This window comes from Danio aesculapii, chromosome 25, assembly GCF_903798145.1.
Source record: "Danio aesculapii chromosome 25, fDanAes4.1, whole genome shotgun sequence".
NCBI lineage: Eukaryota > Metazoa > Chordata > Actinopteri > Cypriniformes > Danionidae > Danio > Danio aesculapii.
Genome location: NC_079459.1, coordinates 1,110,591 through 1,126,024, shown reverse-complemented (window position 1 = coordinate 1,126,024; position 15,434 = coordinate 1,110,591). Strand labels below are relative to the sequence as shown.

General features: G+C 39.8%; 1 protein-coding gene across 1 annotated transcript in view; it reads right to left on the bottom strand.

Moving 5' to 3' along the window:
- ano5a (anoctamin 5a) overlaps positions 1-15,434 on the bottom strand; it is a 59,907-nt gene that overhangs the window by 16,697 nt on the left and 27,776 nt on the right. Inside the window, exons 6-14 of the mRNA XM_056451397.1 lie at positions 14,869-14,937; positions 14,289-14,573; positions 11,833-11,943; positions 11,636-11,751; positions 9,464-9,598; positions 8,430-8,535; positions 8,285-8,345; positions 7,763-7,914; positions 2,379-2,459 (exon numbers count right to left, since the gene is read on the bottom strand). Of these exons, the coding sequence (XP_056307372.1) occupies positions 2,379-2,459; positions 7,763-7,914; positions 8,285-8,345; positions 8,430-8,535; positions 9,464-9,598; positions 11,636-11,751; positions 11,833-11,943; positions 14,289-14,573; positions 14,869-14,937 (1,116 nt within the window). The remainder of the gene's footprint in view (positions 1-2,378; positions 2,460-7,762; positions 7,915-8,284; positions 8,346-8,429; positions 8,536-9,463; positions 9,599-11,635; positions 11,752-11,832; positions 11,944-14,288; positions 14,574-14,868; positions 14,938-15,434) is intronic.

Sequence of the window (15,434 nt, the reverse complement as noted above, 5' to 3'; positions counted from 1 at the left end):
TAAGCCTAGTTATAACCCATAACTCTAACTTTACCATTACCCCCAAGCCTAGCTATAACCCATAACTCTAACTTTACCAATACCCTTATACCTAGCTTTAACCCATAACTCTAACTTTACCATTACCCCCAAGCCTAGCTTTAACCCATAACTCTAACTTTACCATTACCCCCAAGCCTAGATATAACCCATAACTCTAACTTTACCATTACCCCCAAGCCTAGCTATAACCCATAACTCTAACTTTACCAATACCCTTATACCTAGCTTTAACCCATAACTCTAACTTTACCATTACCCCCAAGCCTAGCTTTAACCCATAACTCTAACTTTACCATTACCCCCAAGCCTAGATATAACCCATAACTCTAACTTTACCATTACCCCCAAGCCTAGCTATAACCCATAACTCTAACTTTACCAATACCCTTATACCTAGCTTTAACCCATAACTCTAACTTTACCATTACCCCCAAGCCTAGCTTTAACCCATAACTCTAACTTTACCATTACCCCCAAGCCTAGATATAACCCATAACTCTAACTTTACCAATACCCTTATACCTAGCTTTAACCCATGACTCTAACTTTACCATTACCCCAAGCCTAGCTTTAACCCATAACTCTAACTTTACTATAACCCCTAAGCATAGCTTTAACCCATAACTCTAACTTTACTATAACCCCTAAGCATAGCTTTAACCCATAACTCTAACTTTACCATTACCCTCAAGCCTAGCTTTAACCCATAACTCTAACTTTACCATTACCCCCAAGCCTAGCTATAACCCATAACTCTAACTTTACCATTACCCCCAAGCCTAGCTATAACCCATAACTCTAACTTTACCATTACCCCAAGCCTAGCTTTAACCCATAACTCTAACTTTACCATTACCCTCAAGCTTAGCTTTAACCCATAACTCTAACTTTACCATTACCCCCAAGCCTAGCTATAACCCATAACTCTAACTTTACCAATACCCTTATACCTAGCTTTAACCCATGACTCTAACTTTACCATTACCCCAAGCCTAGCTTTAACCCATAACTCTAACTTTACTATAACCCCTAAGCATAGCTTTAACCCATAACTCTAACTTTACTATAACCCCTAAGCATAGCTTTAACCCATAACTCTAACTTTACCATTACCCTCAAGCATAGCTTTAACCCATAACTCTAACTTTACCAATACCGCTAAACCTAGCTTTAACCCATAACTCTAAATTTACCAATACCCTTATACATAGCTTTAACCCATAACTCTAACTTTACCATTACCGCTAAACCTAGATTTAACCCATAACTCTAACTTTACCATTACCCCAAGCCTAGCTTTAACCCATAACTCTAACTTTACCATCACCTCTAAACCTAACTTTAACCCATAACTCTAACTTTACCCCTAAGCCTACCTTTAACCCATAACTCTAATTCTACCATTACTACTAAGTATAGCTTTAACCCATAACTCTAACTTCACTGTTACTTCTTAACCTAGCTTTAACCCAACATCCAACTTTACTTATATGCATGAACCTAGCTTTAACCCATAACTCTAACTTCACTGTTACTTCTTAACCTAGCTTTAACCCAACATCCAACTTTACTTATATGCCTAAACCTAGCTTTAACCCATAACCATAACCTTGTTTAGGGGGTTATATTAGGTGCTTTTAACTACACAGTAATTAAATTAACCCAATAAATTAAACTAAACGTATTATTTGGTGTCTTTTTTTTAGCCTGATTGACAACTTAAGCTGAACATAACCTTACTTCATGATCTGAGAACGACCCATAATAATGGAGTAGCATTAATAATTCCACTTAGCATTCAATAAATTTGATTACATGGTTACTGAAGGAAAAGTGCACATCCTCAATAAGTTATATCTCTCTTAGAACTTCAGAGACTCCCAATATTACCATTTTCTATGTGTGTGTAAGACTTTTGAACCCCGCTGTATTATTGATATGACTGGCATTAGCTTGATAACATTAAATGTACAGCAATCCATGGCATGTGTGCTTTACTTTACACATAAAGAGAATGAAAGGTGTAACTGCGGTCTACTAGAGTCCAGACAGTGTTGATGCTCACCCAGAAGAGGACGGTGGCCCCAGACAGTATAGAACGGGCACACTTGCTTGTTAGAGGTAAATAAGGCTCCATCTCCTACACAGCAAGCAAGCAAAGCAAGGAACATGAGCAACCGCCACCACACACCTGTACTGCTCTCTATCAGGTCCTGTTTCTCTACAGTGATTGGTTCTACAGACTACAGATCACACTGCGAGCAGATCACTAATGCTCAACACACCGCCACACACACACAGCAAACGGCTCTCTGTGTGTGCTGCTCCTGTCTTACCCATAAGAGAACAGTGGTCCAGCACAGGATAAACCTGCCTGCTTTATCAGCTGGAGTCTGGTCTAGAACCCACTCCTGTTCCTACATAACACCAGCAAAGCCAAACAGAATGTTCTTGATGATAAACTGATCTTGAGTAGTAACTCACTTATTCTTTGTGCTGTCATATTATGCACATTTTGTGTAAGATTTTAATATTGCTAGACCACGATAATATTGTTTAGACCCCATGTGTTTACACACTGAATCAAAACCTAATCAATGTGACTTTCAAATGAACTGGGTTATCAACCAACCCAGGCTCATTCTGAGAACGTAGTCCCGGGGACGTTTCTGGAGGCCGCGAAATACATCCCGGGAGGTACGTATTTTTGCAGTTTTTGTTTTCACGAGTCCGCGAGAGGCCGCTGTGCGCGCTTTTTCCCGCGCCATTCTCGCATAAACCCGCTTGAGGCCACTGTCGAACGACCTTCCGCCTGTCTGCCTGGATGACAGAATGATTGACCGTGCGACCGGCCAATCGGCGGGCTGACCCACCCTCCTCCGTCCCTAAACCCAACCAACGACGATTCACAAAAGCCGTCCAGAAAAAGAAAAGCCCTCGTCTGAGTTTTACCATGTTTTCGGATTTTGACCACATTCTCACCCTGTGATGAACTTGTTCGCTCCATTTTTTGGATTTTGTTTTTGTTTTCTTACCTGATTTCTGGAACCGCTCTTCCCCGAACTCGAACCCGGTCGTCATCGTCGTGATCAGCCCCTCTTTGCGCCTCGAGTCCGCCAGAGTACACGAAGAGCTAACCGGACAAACTGGTTGCAGCGGGAAAGCCCTCCACACGGAGGCGAGCGACCGGCCGGCCGGCCGGCCGGCATGCGCCGAAGGGAACGGCGTCACACCGCCCCGCAGCGTTCGCTTAAAAAAATTAAATGCAGCCGTACGTACCCCCGGCTACGTATTTCGCGGCCTCCAGAAACGTCCCCGGGGCTACGTTCTCAGAATGAGCCTGGGTTGTTATCAACATATAAGGATTAAAAGCATATGAATAACTTTAACAAATAAAAACCTGATAAACTGATTAATGTAAGTTAAAGTAACGTAAAAACATGTAAAACATGTAAAAAACATGTAAAAACATGACTTATAAATCATACTGTTGTTTGCTAGGATGCTGTGATTTGTAATGTTTTTCTATTAGTGTGCAATGCTTGGTCCCACTTTATATGAAGTGTCCTTAACTAATATGTACTTACACAGAAATTAATTATTCGTTACAATGTACTTAATGTGTAAATACATGTATTTACTGTGTACTTATGCTTAATTAAATACCTATATTTAATTAAATCTGTAGTTAACTTCTGTAATTACATTTGTAAATACACCGTTGACCATCTCTTACACCTTAACCCACCCTTAAACCTACCCATACCACCAAACCTGTTCGTAACCCTACCCCTTTCCCAATTAAAGAGCACCACAAGTGTTCTCAAATACATTATGAACGCAGTAAGTACACTGTATTTATTTTTTTAATGCAAGTACATAGTAGTTAAGGACACTTAATATAAAGTGTGACCCAATGCTTTAGTTCACATGTATGAAAATCACATGCGTCTGAAAGCGTTTTTAAATTTATCCACTTTGGACAGTGTTTTCATATCAAAAAGATACGCTTTCGCTTCCTAAAAACGGTGTTTCAGTGAGTATTGAATGCCAAGACTGTGAGAAAAATGTGCATTTTTAAATAAATTACGTATTATTTAAAATACTAACGTAATACTAACGTAATACTAACGTATTAGTGTGGACACGGCCTGAGTGCCTATAAACAGAAACTCGCAATGCTTGTCCCACTTCAGAGCTCTTCTGAGGTGCGTTTCCAAAACTACAACGTAACTTGCGGATGAACTATCATAGTACGATGCATCGTTTGGGGAAAAAAACAATATAGTGACGAGTGTTTCCCAAAACCCGTAGTTTCTCTGTCGCAGATCTATCGTTTGAACCACGTTAGGTATAACATACAACGGCCATAATGATGCTCTAAACGGGGTGGTGTAACAACTCCTTTAGACAAGAACCCCATCATTTCTTTGTGTAAATTATATTGTTTTACACGCACACGCATTTAAAAATAATCCAATATTAGTTTTGCTAAAACTAATGCACTTGCTTTCCATATTAATTGAAATATATGTAAACGACACATATAGAGCCTGTGTTTCCTTTACAAATATTATAGAGAACATTCCACATTATTCTAAAACATAAACCCACTTACAAAAGCTAACACGTATTCTAATATCATATATAAATCATATAAATAAATAAATAAATAAATAAATAAATAAATAAATAAATAAATAAATAATGAGGTGATTTATTAAGAAATGAAAATTAATATTTATTATTTATTAGGAAATAAAAAAAATCCTAATTGAATAATAATAATAATATTAATAATATTAATGATGATTATTATTATTTTTATTATTATTATTAATAAGTAGGATATTGTTTATTTATTTTATTTTTTTAAAGTTTACTTTTACAATTTGACACATGTAAACCACTGCAGATCACCTACTGCACCTTTAACTTGACGCGGCGTCTAAAAAAACGGTGGCGCTTCAAAAGTCACAAGCATAATGATCAAATCCGGATTTAAAAACAATAGAAAAGTAGCACATTATAAAGATGTAGGCAGCGCGGTGGCTCCAATGTTGCTGGTTCGATTCCCGGCTGGGTCAGTGGTCATTTCTGTGAGGAGTTTGCATGTTCTCCCCGTGTTGGCTTGGGTTTCCTACGGGTGCTCCGGTGTTACCTACAGCCCAAACACATGCGCTATAGGGGAATTGATTAACTAAACTGGCAGTAGTGTATGAGTAATGCAAGAGTGTATGGGTGTTTCCCAGTACTGGGTTGTGGCTGAACAACATCAAATAGAGGCATACATGTGATCTAAAACTTTCAAGCTTGTCCAATTTAGGCTACTTCATAAGGAGCAGAAAATACAAACACTAAAGCTATGTAGGAACAAAAAAAAAGACATTATTTTCACATCAAACAGTATTAAAACTGAATAATTGGTCTAGAATGAGCTACCTCAACCTAACCATCCCTGTTTTTAACTAGCCTAGTAATCTTTTTACATATAAATAACATTTCAATGTGAAATATTGCAGCACACCTGTAATAAAAGCTGCATTAATTAAATTCAGGACAAGCGATACAGTTCAAGAAAATCCTACAAAACACATTTCAAGCAAACAATGAATTCAATGCAGAATTGTAAAACATGTCTGTAGAATAATGCATGCCATATGAATCATAGTCTACGTTTAACACTGACTGCTCATCCTTTATACAAGGGTTCCTCTTTCATGGTCCTGGAGAGTTCATTTCCTTCAGAGTTTAGTTTCTGAATCAACTCAAATTCACATTCTTCTATATTACATAGCGGGTAAAAAACTAAACAAAGGCTGTGTGTACAAATTCACAGCATTTTAAATGCAGCAGATATTTCCAGTGAGATAGTGTGAACCTAATGAACAACTTTACTATCCAAATTCGGGAATTAATGGTGGCTTGTGGCACAAATACTACTAAAATTGATAACATCTCATACAATAAAAACAAGGCATGGAAATAAAAAAGTAAACCAAGGCTTATTGGAAATATGTTACCCTGCCTGTCCTGTAAAAACCCGGGTTTTCTGCGCAGTACGTGAAGTGTACACTAGGAGGCAGTAAAACACCGACAGCTTCTTTCACGAGAAGATTATTAGAAATTAAACAGGTAGAAAAACAGGTAAATAACACTCATTCCTGCTCAAAACAAAGGATGTGCAACAGTAAATAAATATATCTGTCAGAAAACACAGACATTTCTGACACTGTCTGCTTGTCCTCTCACCAGGTACAGCACAGTAGAGAAAAGATCTCAAAGCTGTGTAAAAACTAGATAAATCATTGCTCCAGTTTCAAGGTTTCCCATGGTTTAGAAAAGCCAAGGTTTTAAAACTGCTAAAATTCTCTGTTATATCGTTCCTAAGGTATATCTAAGTTTATTTTATGTATTTTTGAACTAATTAAGAAAGCAGAAGTCAATGATTTATTTAAGCTATTTAGCCTTACATGTTTACTGTTCCAAAACATACATGTTTCCTAAAATAAATTCTACTGCTTCAATTGGGAAAAGGTTTATTGTTTTACTCAGACGCTTAAAAATAACTTATTTTGGAGCAGTAACCACAATACTGTGATACCGTAAAACCGTGGTATTTTATCCAAGGTTATCAACCGTCAGAAACATATACCGACCCATGCCTAGCTCCAGCAAATACAGTTTTAGCTCATATTTATCTTGGTTACCACTTCAGGTTAAATTTAGGGTAAGGTTCAGTGTGAATAATGCAATTGAAAACAGCGCCCTCTTGTGGACATCAACTGCATTTGGCGTTTTTAGGTGGAAAGATGCATTCTGCGTGAATGTCTCCTAAATCGGCAGTGGCGCAGTAGGTAGTGCTGTTGCCTCACAGCAAGAAGGTTGCTGGTTCGAGCCTCGGCAGGGTCAGTTGGCGTTTCTGTGTGGAGTTTGCATGTTCTCCCTGCGTTCGCGTGGGTTTCCTCCGGGTGCTCCAGTTTCCCCCACAGTCCAAACACATGCGGTACAGGTGAATTGGGTAGGCTAAATTGTCTATAGTGTATGTACGTGTGTGTGCATAAGTGTGTATGTGTTTCCCAGTGATGGATTGCAGCTGGAAGGGCTGCATAAAACAAATGCTGAATGAATTGGCGGTTCATTCCACTGTGGCGACCCCAGATTAATAAAGGGACTAAGCCAAAAAGAAAATGAATGAATGAATGTCTCCGAAATCTACGCATGCAGTGAACTGGTTGCACCACAATAATTTTATGCATCACACAAATGCTCCACAATATATTTTGAGGTTGCATAAATAAAACTTCAGGCGAACCAAAACGGTCGCAATTCCATGCCCTGATACTAGTATTCAGCTAAAAGTGACTTAATTAGGTAAAGTAGGGTAATTAGAGAATCCAAAACAAATATTGCTTAAGGGGGCTAATAATATCAACCTTAAAATGGGTTAAAACAATTAAAAACTATTTTTATTCTAGCCAAAATAAAATAAATAAGACTTTCCCCAGAAATAGGAAATACTGTGACAAATCCCTTGCTTTGTTAAACATCATTTGGTAAATATAAAAACAAAAATTCCCAAGAGGGCAAATAATTTTAACTTCAGCTGTATTTCCAAAACCAGGAAAGAAGAAGCCTGCTCTGTATGATCAAACTGAGCATTATTAGCTTTATCATCAAGTTATTTTTGTATATAGCTTCATAAAATGAATGTGTTTACCTGCGTGACTCGGTTGAGTCGTCGATTGGTGCACTTGGACTCATATTCGGGTCTGAGCTGGAGCTGCTGTTGCTCTTCCTCAAAGTCCACCAGATCCCACTCGTACTCCAGCCGGGCCTGACGTCGCTTCCAGAACTCCAGGAATAAAGTCACTGTCAGCGGAGGGAAGAACTACAGTTCTTAAAGGCACATTCACACCAGTAATACGCACTATTCAACCGCACTGTCACTTTAAATCAATGGTCTCAAACTCAATTCCCGGAGGGCAGCAGCTCTGCATAATTTAGCTCCAACCAGCTCCAACTCACACCTGCTTAGAAGTCTTGAACATCTTGATTAGTTGCAGCAGCTGTGTTTGATTTGGCGTTGGAGCAAAACTGTGCAGAGCTGCGGCCCTCCAGGAATCCAGTTTGAGACCTCTGCTTTAAATGCTTGTGCTTTAAAGCAGGGCATTGCTTTAAAAAATTGAATTCAATGGGAAAACTAACACAAACAAAGCTAAAAAAGTGTGTCTTTACTCACCCCATATTCCCATGAATATAGCAAAGAACACCGTCGCTGCATTGTCAAATAAATATGATTGCTAAAAATCAAGCAGAAATAGACGTGACATTAGAAGTGGGTGGAGAAGCTTTAAGTTTGCGTTCATAAATCTGACAGCGCTCACCCATGAAGAGCTGCAGGTTGTGCTGAGCTTCCAGTAGCCACATTTCTTATCACAGAGCGGACACATGACAATCTGTCCGCCGATGGTCTCATTGCAGATGTCTCTACTGCAGAAGACGACAATCGCTTTTGTTTATTCTCTGTTCGTGTCTTATGCCTTCATGATGCAAGACTTTTTGTGCTTCTAAAATGAGCATTTCATGTCAACTGCACTCTCAAAACCATGCTAAAGCAATATATACACTTATTGGCCACTTTATTAGGTACGCCTGTCCAACTGCTCGTTAATTCAAACGTTACTGTAAGCAGTCAAGGTCAAAGTTCTCCAGGTTTGGCCAGCCCAGTCACCAGACATGAACATTATTGAGCTGATGAAGGAGGAAGCGTTAAAGATGAACCCAAAGAATCTTGATGAACTCTGGGAGTCCTGTAAGAACGCTTTCCTTGCCATTCCAGATGACTTTATTGATCAGTGATTGGAGTCATTGCAGAGATGTATGGATGCAGTCCTCCAAGCTCATGATGGAGTCAGACACAATATTCATTCTGTTTCCACTGCAGCATGAGCACATATTCTATACTGGACATTATTGAAGGTTCAGTGAGCAGACTTTAGTCTAAGCAGAGTCAGACCTTACTGTCCTAATCAAATCATTAATAATCAAGACATGATCAGATTTTATTGTGCTCAAATAAGCCTCATCTAGAGGCCTTTACCTTTCATATAAGCCACTTCTGATACCAAATGATCAACTAGAAGTCAAGTTATTATTTACTGCTCCTAAAACTTGGATAGGTGACATGTACATACACGAGAATATGTTCTGCTTATCTTTTTTCCAGAACCAAATAATAATGACTATCCAACATTTTACAAAAGTGTAATATATAATAACAGTTAATATATATTGTCATACATAGTTTATTGAAGACATATCAAAACTCTATATAAAGTATCACAGTACAGCTTCACGATACTGATAAACTGTAATAAATGCTCAGTGTTTGTACTTTTATACCCTTTATCATCCTCACCTCACGATGTTTTCATTAAAGGTGGCCACACCATAGATGAAGCAGAGTAAACCCACAACCGCAGCATAGGACAGCATCTCCGTGTAAAAACCCAGCCAAGCAAAGTAGATGCCGATCTTCTCTCCATAGTACTTCCTGTGAGACAGGAGCCACAAGATTCAGCTCATAATGCCTCGTCAATTATTATGTCTTAATTATTAGCTATCGTGCTTTGGTGTGAACAGCCCCAAACAGCTTCCTTTAGAGTAGGGTTGGGTATCATTTGGGGTTATTTCGATACCGGTGCTAAATCAAGACTTTTAAAATGGTGCCGGTGCCAAAATGGTGCCTGAACCTATATAAACGTACTCAGTGAAAGTGCCAGATGATGTCGCAGGCTGTCAGATGCATTCCTCTGCCTTTAAATTGATTCCCTGTGCCCTCAAATGTGTCATTAGGTTTGGCGTGTTTCCCCCCTTACACGTAACTTTTGTAAAGCGTCTGCTTCCCGTTGCTGTGTCAGAATCCTTGCTTGTAAAACATAGCCATACTTTAGAACGCTTAGTTTAAGCAAATTTGATGAACACGATCATGCGTGTTGATCTGAAGGGAGGCGCTATATTGCGTGCGCTGCCTACGTGCGTGCATTCCGCCTGACATCGCAGATGGTGTCCATATCCCTCAAAGTTGTTTAGGATTAAATGTTTAGAGATGGTGTGACACAACGCGTACCTATGTGTGCCTTTGATGTACCCCTTATATTCTTCTTACGTCCTTGTCGCAGCACCTGTGGCACCGAAATTAGACACCGAAATTCATATGCTGAATCGATCCGGTACATAACGGGTTTCGGTGCCCAACCCTACTTTGTAGTGACTTTGCAGCTGATCAAACAGCAGCATTATGCGCAAAAATGTGAGTGCACCTTACACAGGTGAGTGGGTTTGACAAACCACCTGTAGAAAACACACTCTCTTATTTCTCTGTCTCTCATGACACTTGCACCAGTTTTGCACATTTGCACCAGACATTTTCCTACAATAACTCAACATCTCATTAACAAAACATATAACACTGTGCCCTTTATGAAGTATTAATAATAATAATAATAATAATAATAATAATAATAACCATAACTATTCCTTACATTTATATAGCGCATTTCTGGACACTCAAAGCGCTATACACATTTTTGGGGGGAATCTCCTCATCCACCACCAGTGTGCAGCATCCACCTGGATGACGCGACGGCAGCCGTATTACACCAGACTAGCTGATTGGTGGAGAGGAGACAGAGTGGAGGAGGCCATAGGAGGCCATGGACAGAGGCCAGTGGGCAAATTTGGCCAGGATGCCTGGGATTTTTAACGACCACAGAGAGTCAGGACCTCAGTTTAACATGTCATCCGAAAGATGGCGAGAGTTTCCTTCACTATACTGGGGCATTGGGACACACACAGACCACAGGTTGAGTGCCCTCCTGTTGGCCTCATTAACACCACTTCCAGCAGCAACCTAGCTTTCTCATGTGGTTTCCCATCCAGGTACTGACCAAGCGCAGTCCTGCTTAGAGTCAGTGGGAGACCATGTGAGAGTTGCAGAGAGCTAGCTGGCGGCAAGTGTAGAGGGACACTGGAGCGTTTTCAAAGTCAGGTCATCAGCTGGTTTGTATATAAGCTGAGCAATCTGCTGATGAATCACGGCTTTAAAAAGCTCCAGTGTCCCTGTATCTGTGATTACACTCAGTGAACAGCGGTGAGTTCGGTGAACTGATGACCTTCACGGCCAATCACAGTCATTTCTGTTGAGCTCGTGAACACAATGGCCAATCAGCGCTGTTTACGAACTGCTCAACAGCGCTCAAATGTTAGAGGATAATGGGTGTTTTTGAAACTTCAGTATCAATTGGTACCGAATTCCAGTATCGTGAAAAGCCTATGCCTCACATAGGTGAGTGGGTTTGCCAAACCACTTGCAGAAACACTCCTCTCTCTAAAAAACACTCCCCAAACCCTTAACTGTACAGTTAGATTGCAAACAGTTGCATTGTATAATTAGCTCTTCTTGTGTGTATTGCCTCTTCTTGTTGAATCGCTGAATGCCTCCTCAAATGTAAGTCACTTTAGACAAAAGCGTCTGCTAAATGTAAATGTAACGAGAGTAAAACTCACATTAAAACACAAGACATCTCACCGTATGAGGTTGAGCGGCTGCTCCTTGTAAAAGCTGCTAAAGCGAGCCCAGTTTTTATACAGCGAATATCGTTCGCTCTCACAGTTATCATCACGAGACCTGGTCCAATATCGACACTGCAAAAACACACATTAACGGTAATGTACAGTATTTCAAGGAGGATTGACGCCCCTCATTTTCTAATGTGAGAGACCTACGTCATGCAGAGGGAAGGCGGCCGTGTAGGTCCCGTTGTTCAGCATCCTCTTAATGCCCTTCTTCTCCTTGTCTTCGGTGCTGTACGGGATTCGGGAAAGGATGTAATAAACCTATGTGGAAAAGAAAATGAACCAAGGATTCAGTCACAGAGCAGTTTTGTTTGGGATATCTGTGTTTAGTTTTAGCTCCGAAGGTTCAAATTGGAAGTTTAAGCATACTGTAATTGAGTTTGAAGTCAGCTGAAGTCAAAATTATTCGCCCTCTTCTTTCTTTTTCAAATATTTCCCAAATGCTAAATCTAACAAAAGGTGCTTAGGTGTACCGTAAATAATGTGGCGGTGCTCTTTGGGCAAGGGATTCATCAGAAGTAACAGCAAAAATCAGTCCAAAGCACTTGAAAAATGTGGAAAAAACATTAAAAATATATGCGCTGCAGATAATCCGCGGGTCAGGTATTAAAAAAACACATTATGATTAATTGCGGGTGGGTCGCGGGTGGATGTAGCAGGACATGGCAGTGGACAGGGAAAAAGCAGAGAGTGGGCTTTGCAGAATGAGATGAGACGACCAAAAGATGAGACGGAGATGAGACGACCAAAATAATGGATGAAGTGCAAGAGTACTGTCAAACTTAGAGGAGTCATCAGAGGAAAATCTGCTATTGTTCAGGAAGACACAAGATTATTTCCATGACTGCAGCGCCTTGTAAGGAGAATGTTGTGTATTTCTACAAGCGGTGCGAGCGAACACTCATTCGGTGCAGCTGGCCGTGTTTTGGAGGTGAGGCGGAATCGCCTGAATTTAGGCACAGTAGATGCTGTTCGGTTTTTGCACAATGCTAAAAAACAGGCCACATAAACATAACATAGCTGCCGTTTAGGCTGAAGTGGCACCCTTTTTGATATCTTGTTCTGTAAAAGCTAAAATGTCTTATTTTTACTTTCTGTATCTATTTGAAAATGAAGAAAATGTTGTCTAAAAGACCAACTTTTTTTTATGAATTAATGTTCATTTAAAAACGTTTAAGATTACCGTATTATTTTACTATAAGAGATGCGCAGATTAGCTCACTGAATCTGCTGTTACTATTCACGGTGCCCTATCATCATGCCTAAAACAAAGAATTAAATGATCAAAGTGGCGATCGGGTGCGGATACATTTATCAGTTAAAACTATATGTGTGGGCGGGTGGATGATTAGTGAAAAGTCGCAGATTTGGGTGTCATTTCAGCTGATCCGCGCATCTCTAAGTGAAGTTATATCAACTAATTTCGAGAGGAGCACGTGATATGATTGAGCACGTCTGGCCGCTCATCTGTAATCAGTAATAATCCAATCAGAGTGATCCTAGTTTACTATAAATGGATCATTTTCTTCCTACTGCTCTATCTTCGATTGGAAGAATCCCCCCTTCCACCCCATCTCCTCCTTTTCCTCCCTTTTCTAAAGGGGGAGCTCTCGAGACCTACCTGATCTCGGATCTCCTGATATGCTTATCGACCGGGCGGGAGCCCTGGGCTCAAATATCTCTGAGTTCAGGGTTCTCTCCCGGGACAGCATGCCAAACCTGCTTTAAATGCCAACCATATCTAAGTGGGAACTCTTGAATATATTTTTGCGGTTTCGTTGTATATGCATTCACGTTGTATTATTTGAGAAATATGTTGTATAGCATGCATCATCTTTTTGATTTTTTTTATCATTTTTTTCCTCCTCTCTCAATGCTGACGTAATGATTGTTGACTTGACCTTGTGCTCAATATATTAGTTTAGTATAGTTTAGATATTCTAATGAGTCATGAGAACATATTATTCAAAAGAAACTCTAGTCACACCTGATCGGTTACCCTGATGAAGGCAAGTGTTTGCCGAAGTTTTAAGGAACAGCCATGTCAATAAAGGCTTTTAAATATTTTTTTCCACATTTTTCGAGTGCCTTGGACTGATTTTTGCTGTTTATTTCCCAAATGATGTTGAAGAGATTCAGGAACTTTTCACAGTATTTCCTATAATATTTTTTCTTCTACAGAAAGTCTTATTTGTTTTATTTCGGCTAGAATAAAAGCAGTTTTTAATTGTTTTAAACTCATTTTAAGGTCAGTATTATTAGCCCCCTTAACTAATATTTGTGTTGATTGTCTCCAGAACAAACCATCATTATACAATAACTTGCGTAATTACCCTAACTTTACCCTAATTAACATAGTTAAGCCTTTAAATGTCACTTTAAGCTGAATACTTGAAGAATATCTAGTCTAATATTATGAACTGTCATCATGGCAAAGAGAAAATAAATGAGTTATTAGAGATGAGTTATTAAAACTATTATGATTATAAATGTGTTGAGAAAATCTGCTCTCTATTAAACAGAAATTGGGGAAAAATATACAGGGGGTGAATAATTCAGGAGGGCTAATATTTCTTCAACAGAGTCTTAAAATAATCGTTTCTTACAATCCTGTTGCGCGTGGATGCAGGAAAGAAGGTTTCCTTATCATCAATGAGGAAGAAGTCGATCTTGCTCTTGTCGAACGTGGAGGTGAAGTAGTCGGGCTCTGGATTCATCACATGGTCGGGCAGGCGGAAGGGCGTGAAGAGCCAGCCCATGGGCACCTCTTTATTTTCTGGAATATCGTTGGCTTTGAAAGGCACTTTGATTTTCAGGACGTCGGCATATGTCGCCAGCACCTCCCATGGAACGTGGATCTTCAAGAAGTACGTCTTTCCATCTTCAGACTCCTGAAGAGACATGTAAGGAGAAGCATGCTAACAACATGCTGGGAACATGCAAATTCGTGACATAAACCTTTTACTAGTGTTTACTAGTGTCTCACCACTAAATAATAATTAAAACCATTAAATTAAACTAAATTCTTGAATACAAAGCATCTTCTTTTTTAGTGGTAGCCCATTTCGGATGCAGTAAACTGTAAATATTTATCTACAGCTTGTGAATTAATGTATTTATGTCAGTAGGAACCAATGAAAGGGATTTTTCCGGCATACAGTATGTGATTTCACACATTTAACTCACAGATTTGTCCTCGGTCTCCACCTCCAGTCCGGCTTTCTGTAAGTTAGCCTCAAACACCTTCCTTCGGTCCTGCAAGAAAGATTAACAACAAGTCTAAAAGTCACTGATTTGTGCTTTACAAAAGGGTTTTGTTGATAAGATTGAGCTCCTGCCCAGCCCTGGTAAAGCACATACTCTGTGAATAACAGGAACGTGGAAGTACTCCCACCTCTGACACACAAACACTCCGGTGTGAGACTTCACGAAGTTTGCATAACACACAGGGTTGTCAGGGGTGACTGTGAACATCTTGGGGCCACTGCTGAAAGTGTTTATGATTATTTGTAGGCCCTGATATAGTTCAGAAACTGGTGTAACGCATGATTTCAAACATAAAGTGGTTCATTTGCTTGCTAAAAGTAAACCTGGTTCACTCAGGCTGGTAAACAGCTTTACGACCGATTCACAAGGGGCGTCAGCATCAATGCTTTCCATTCACTTTGAATGGGTGATGTCAAGCGTTGCTGAACTGAACTGTGGATCCGTCGGCGATGCTTCAGTGGCGTTGCTCACTGCAGGAGTTGTGG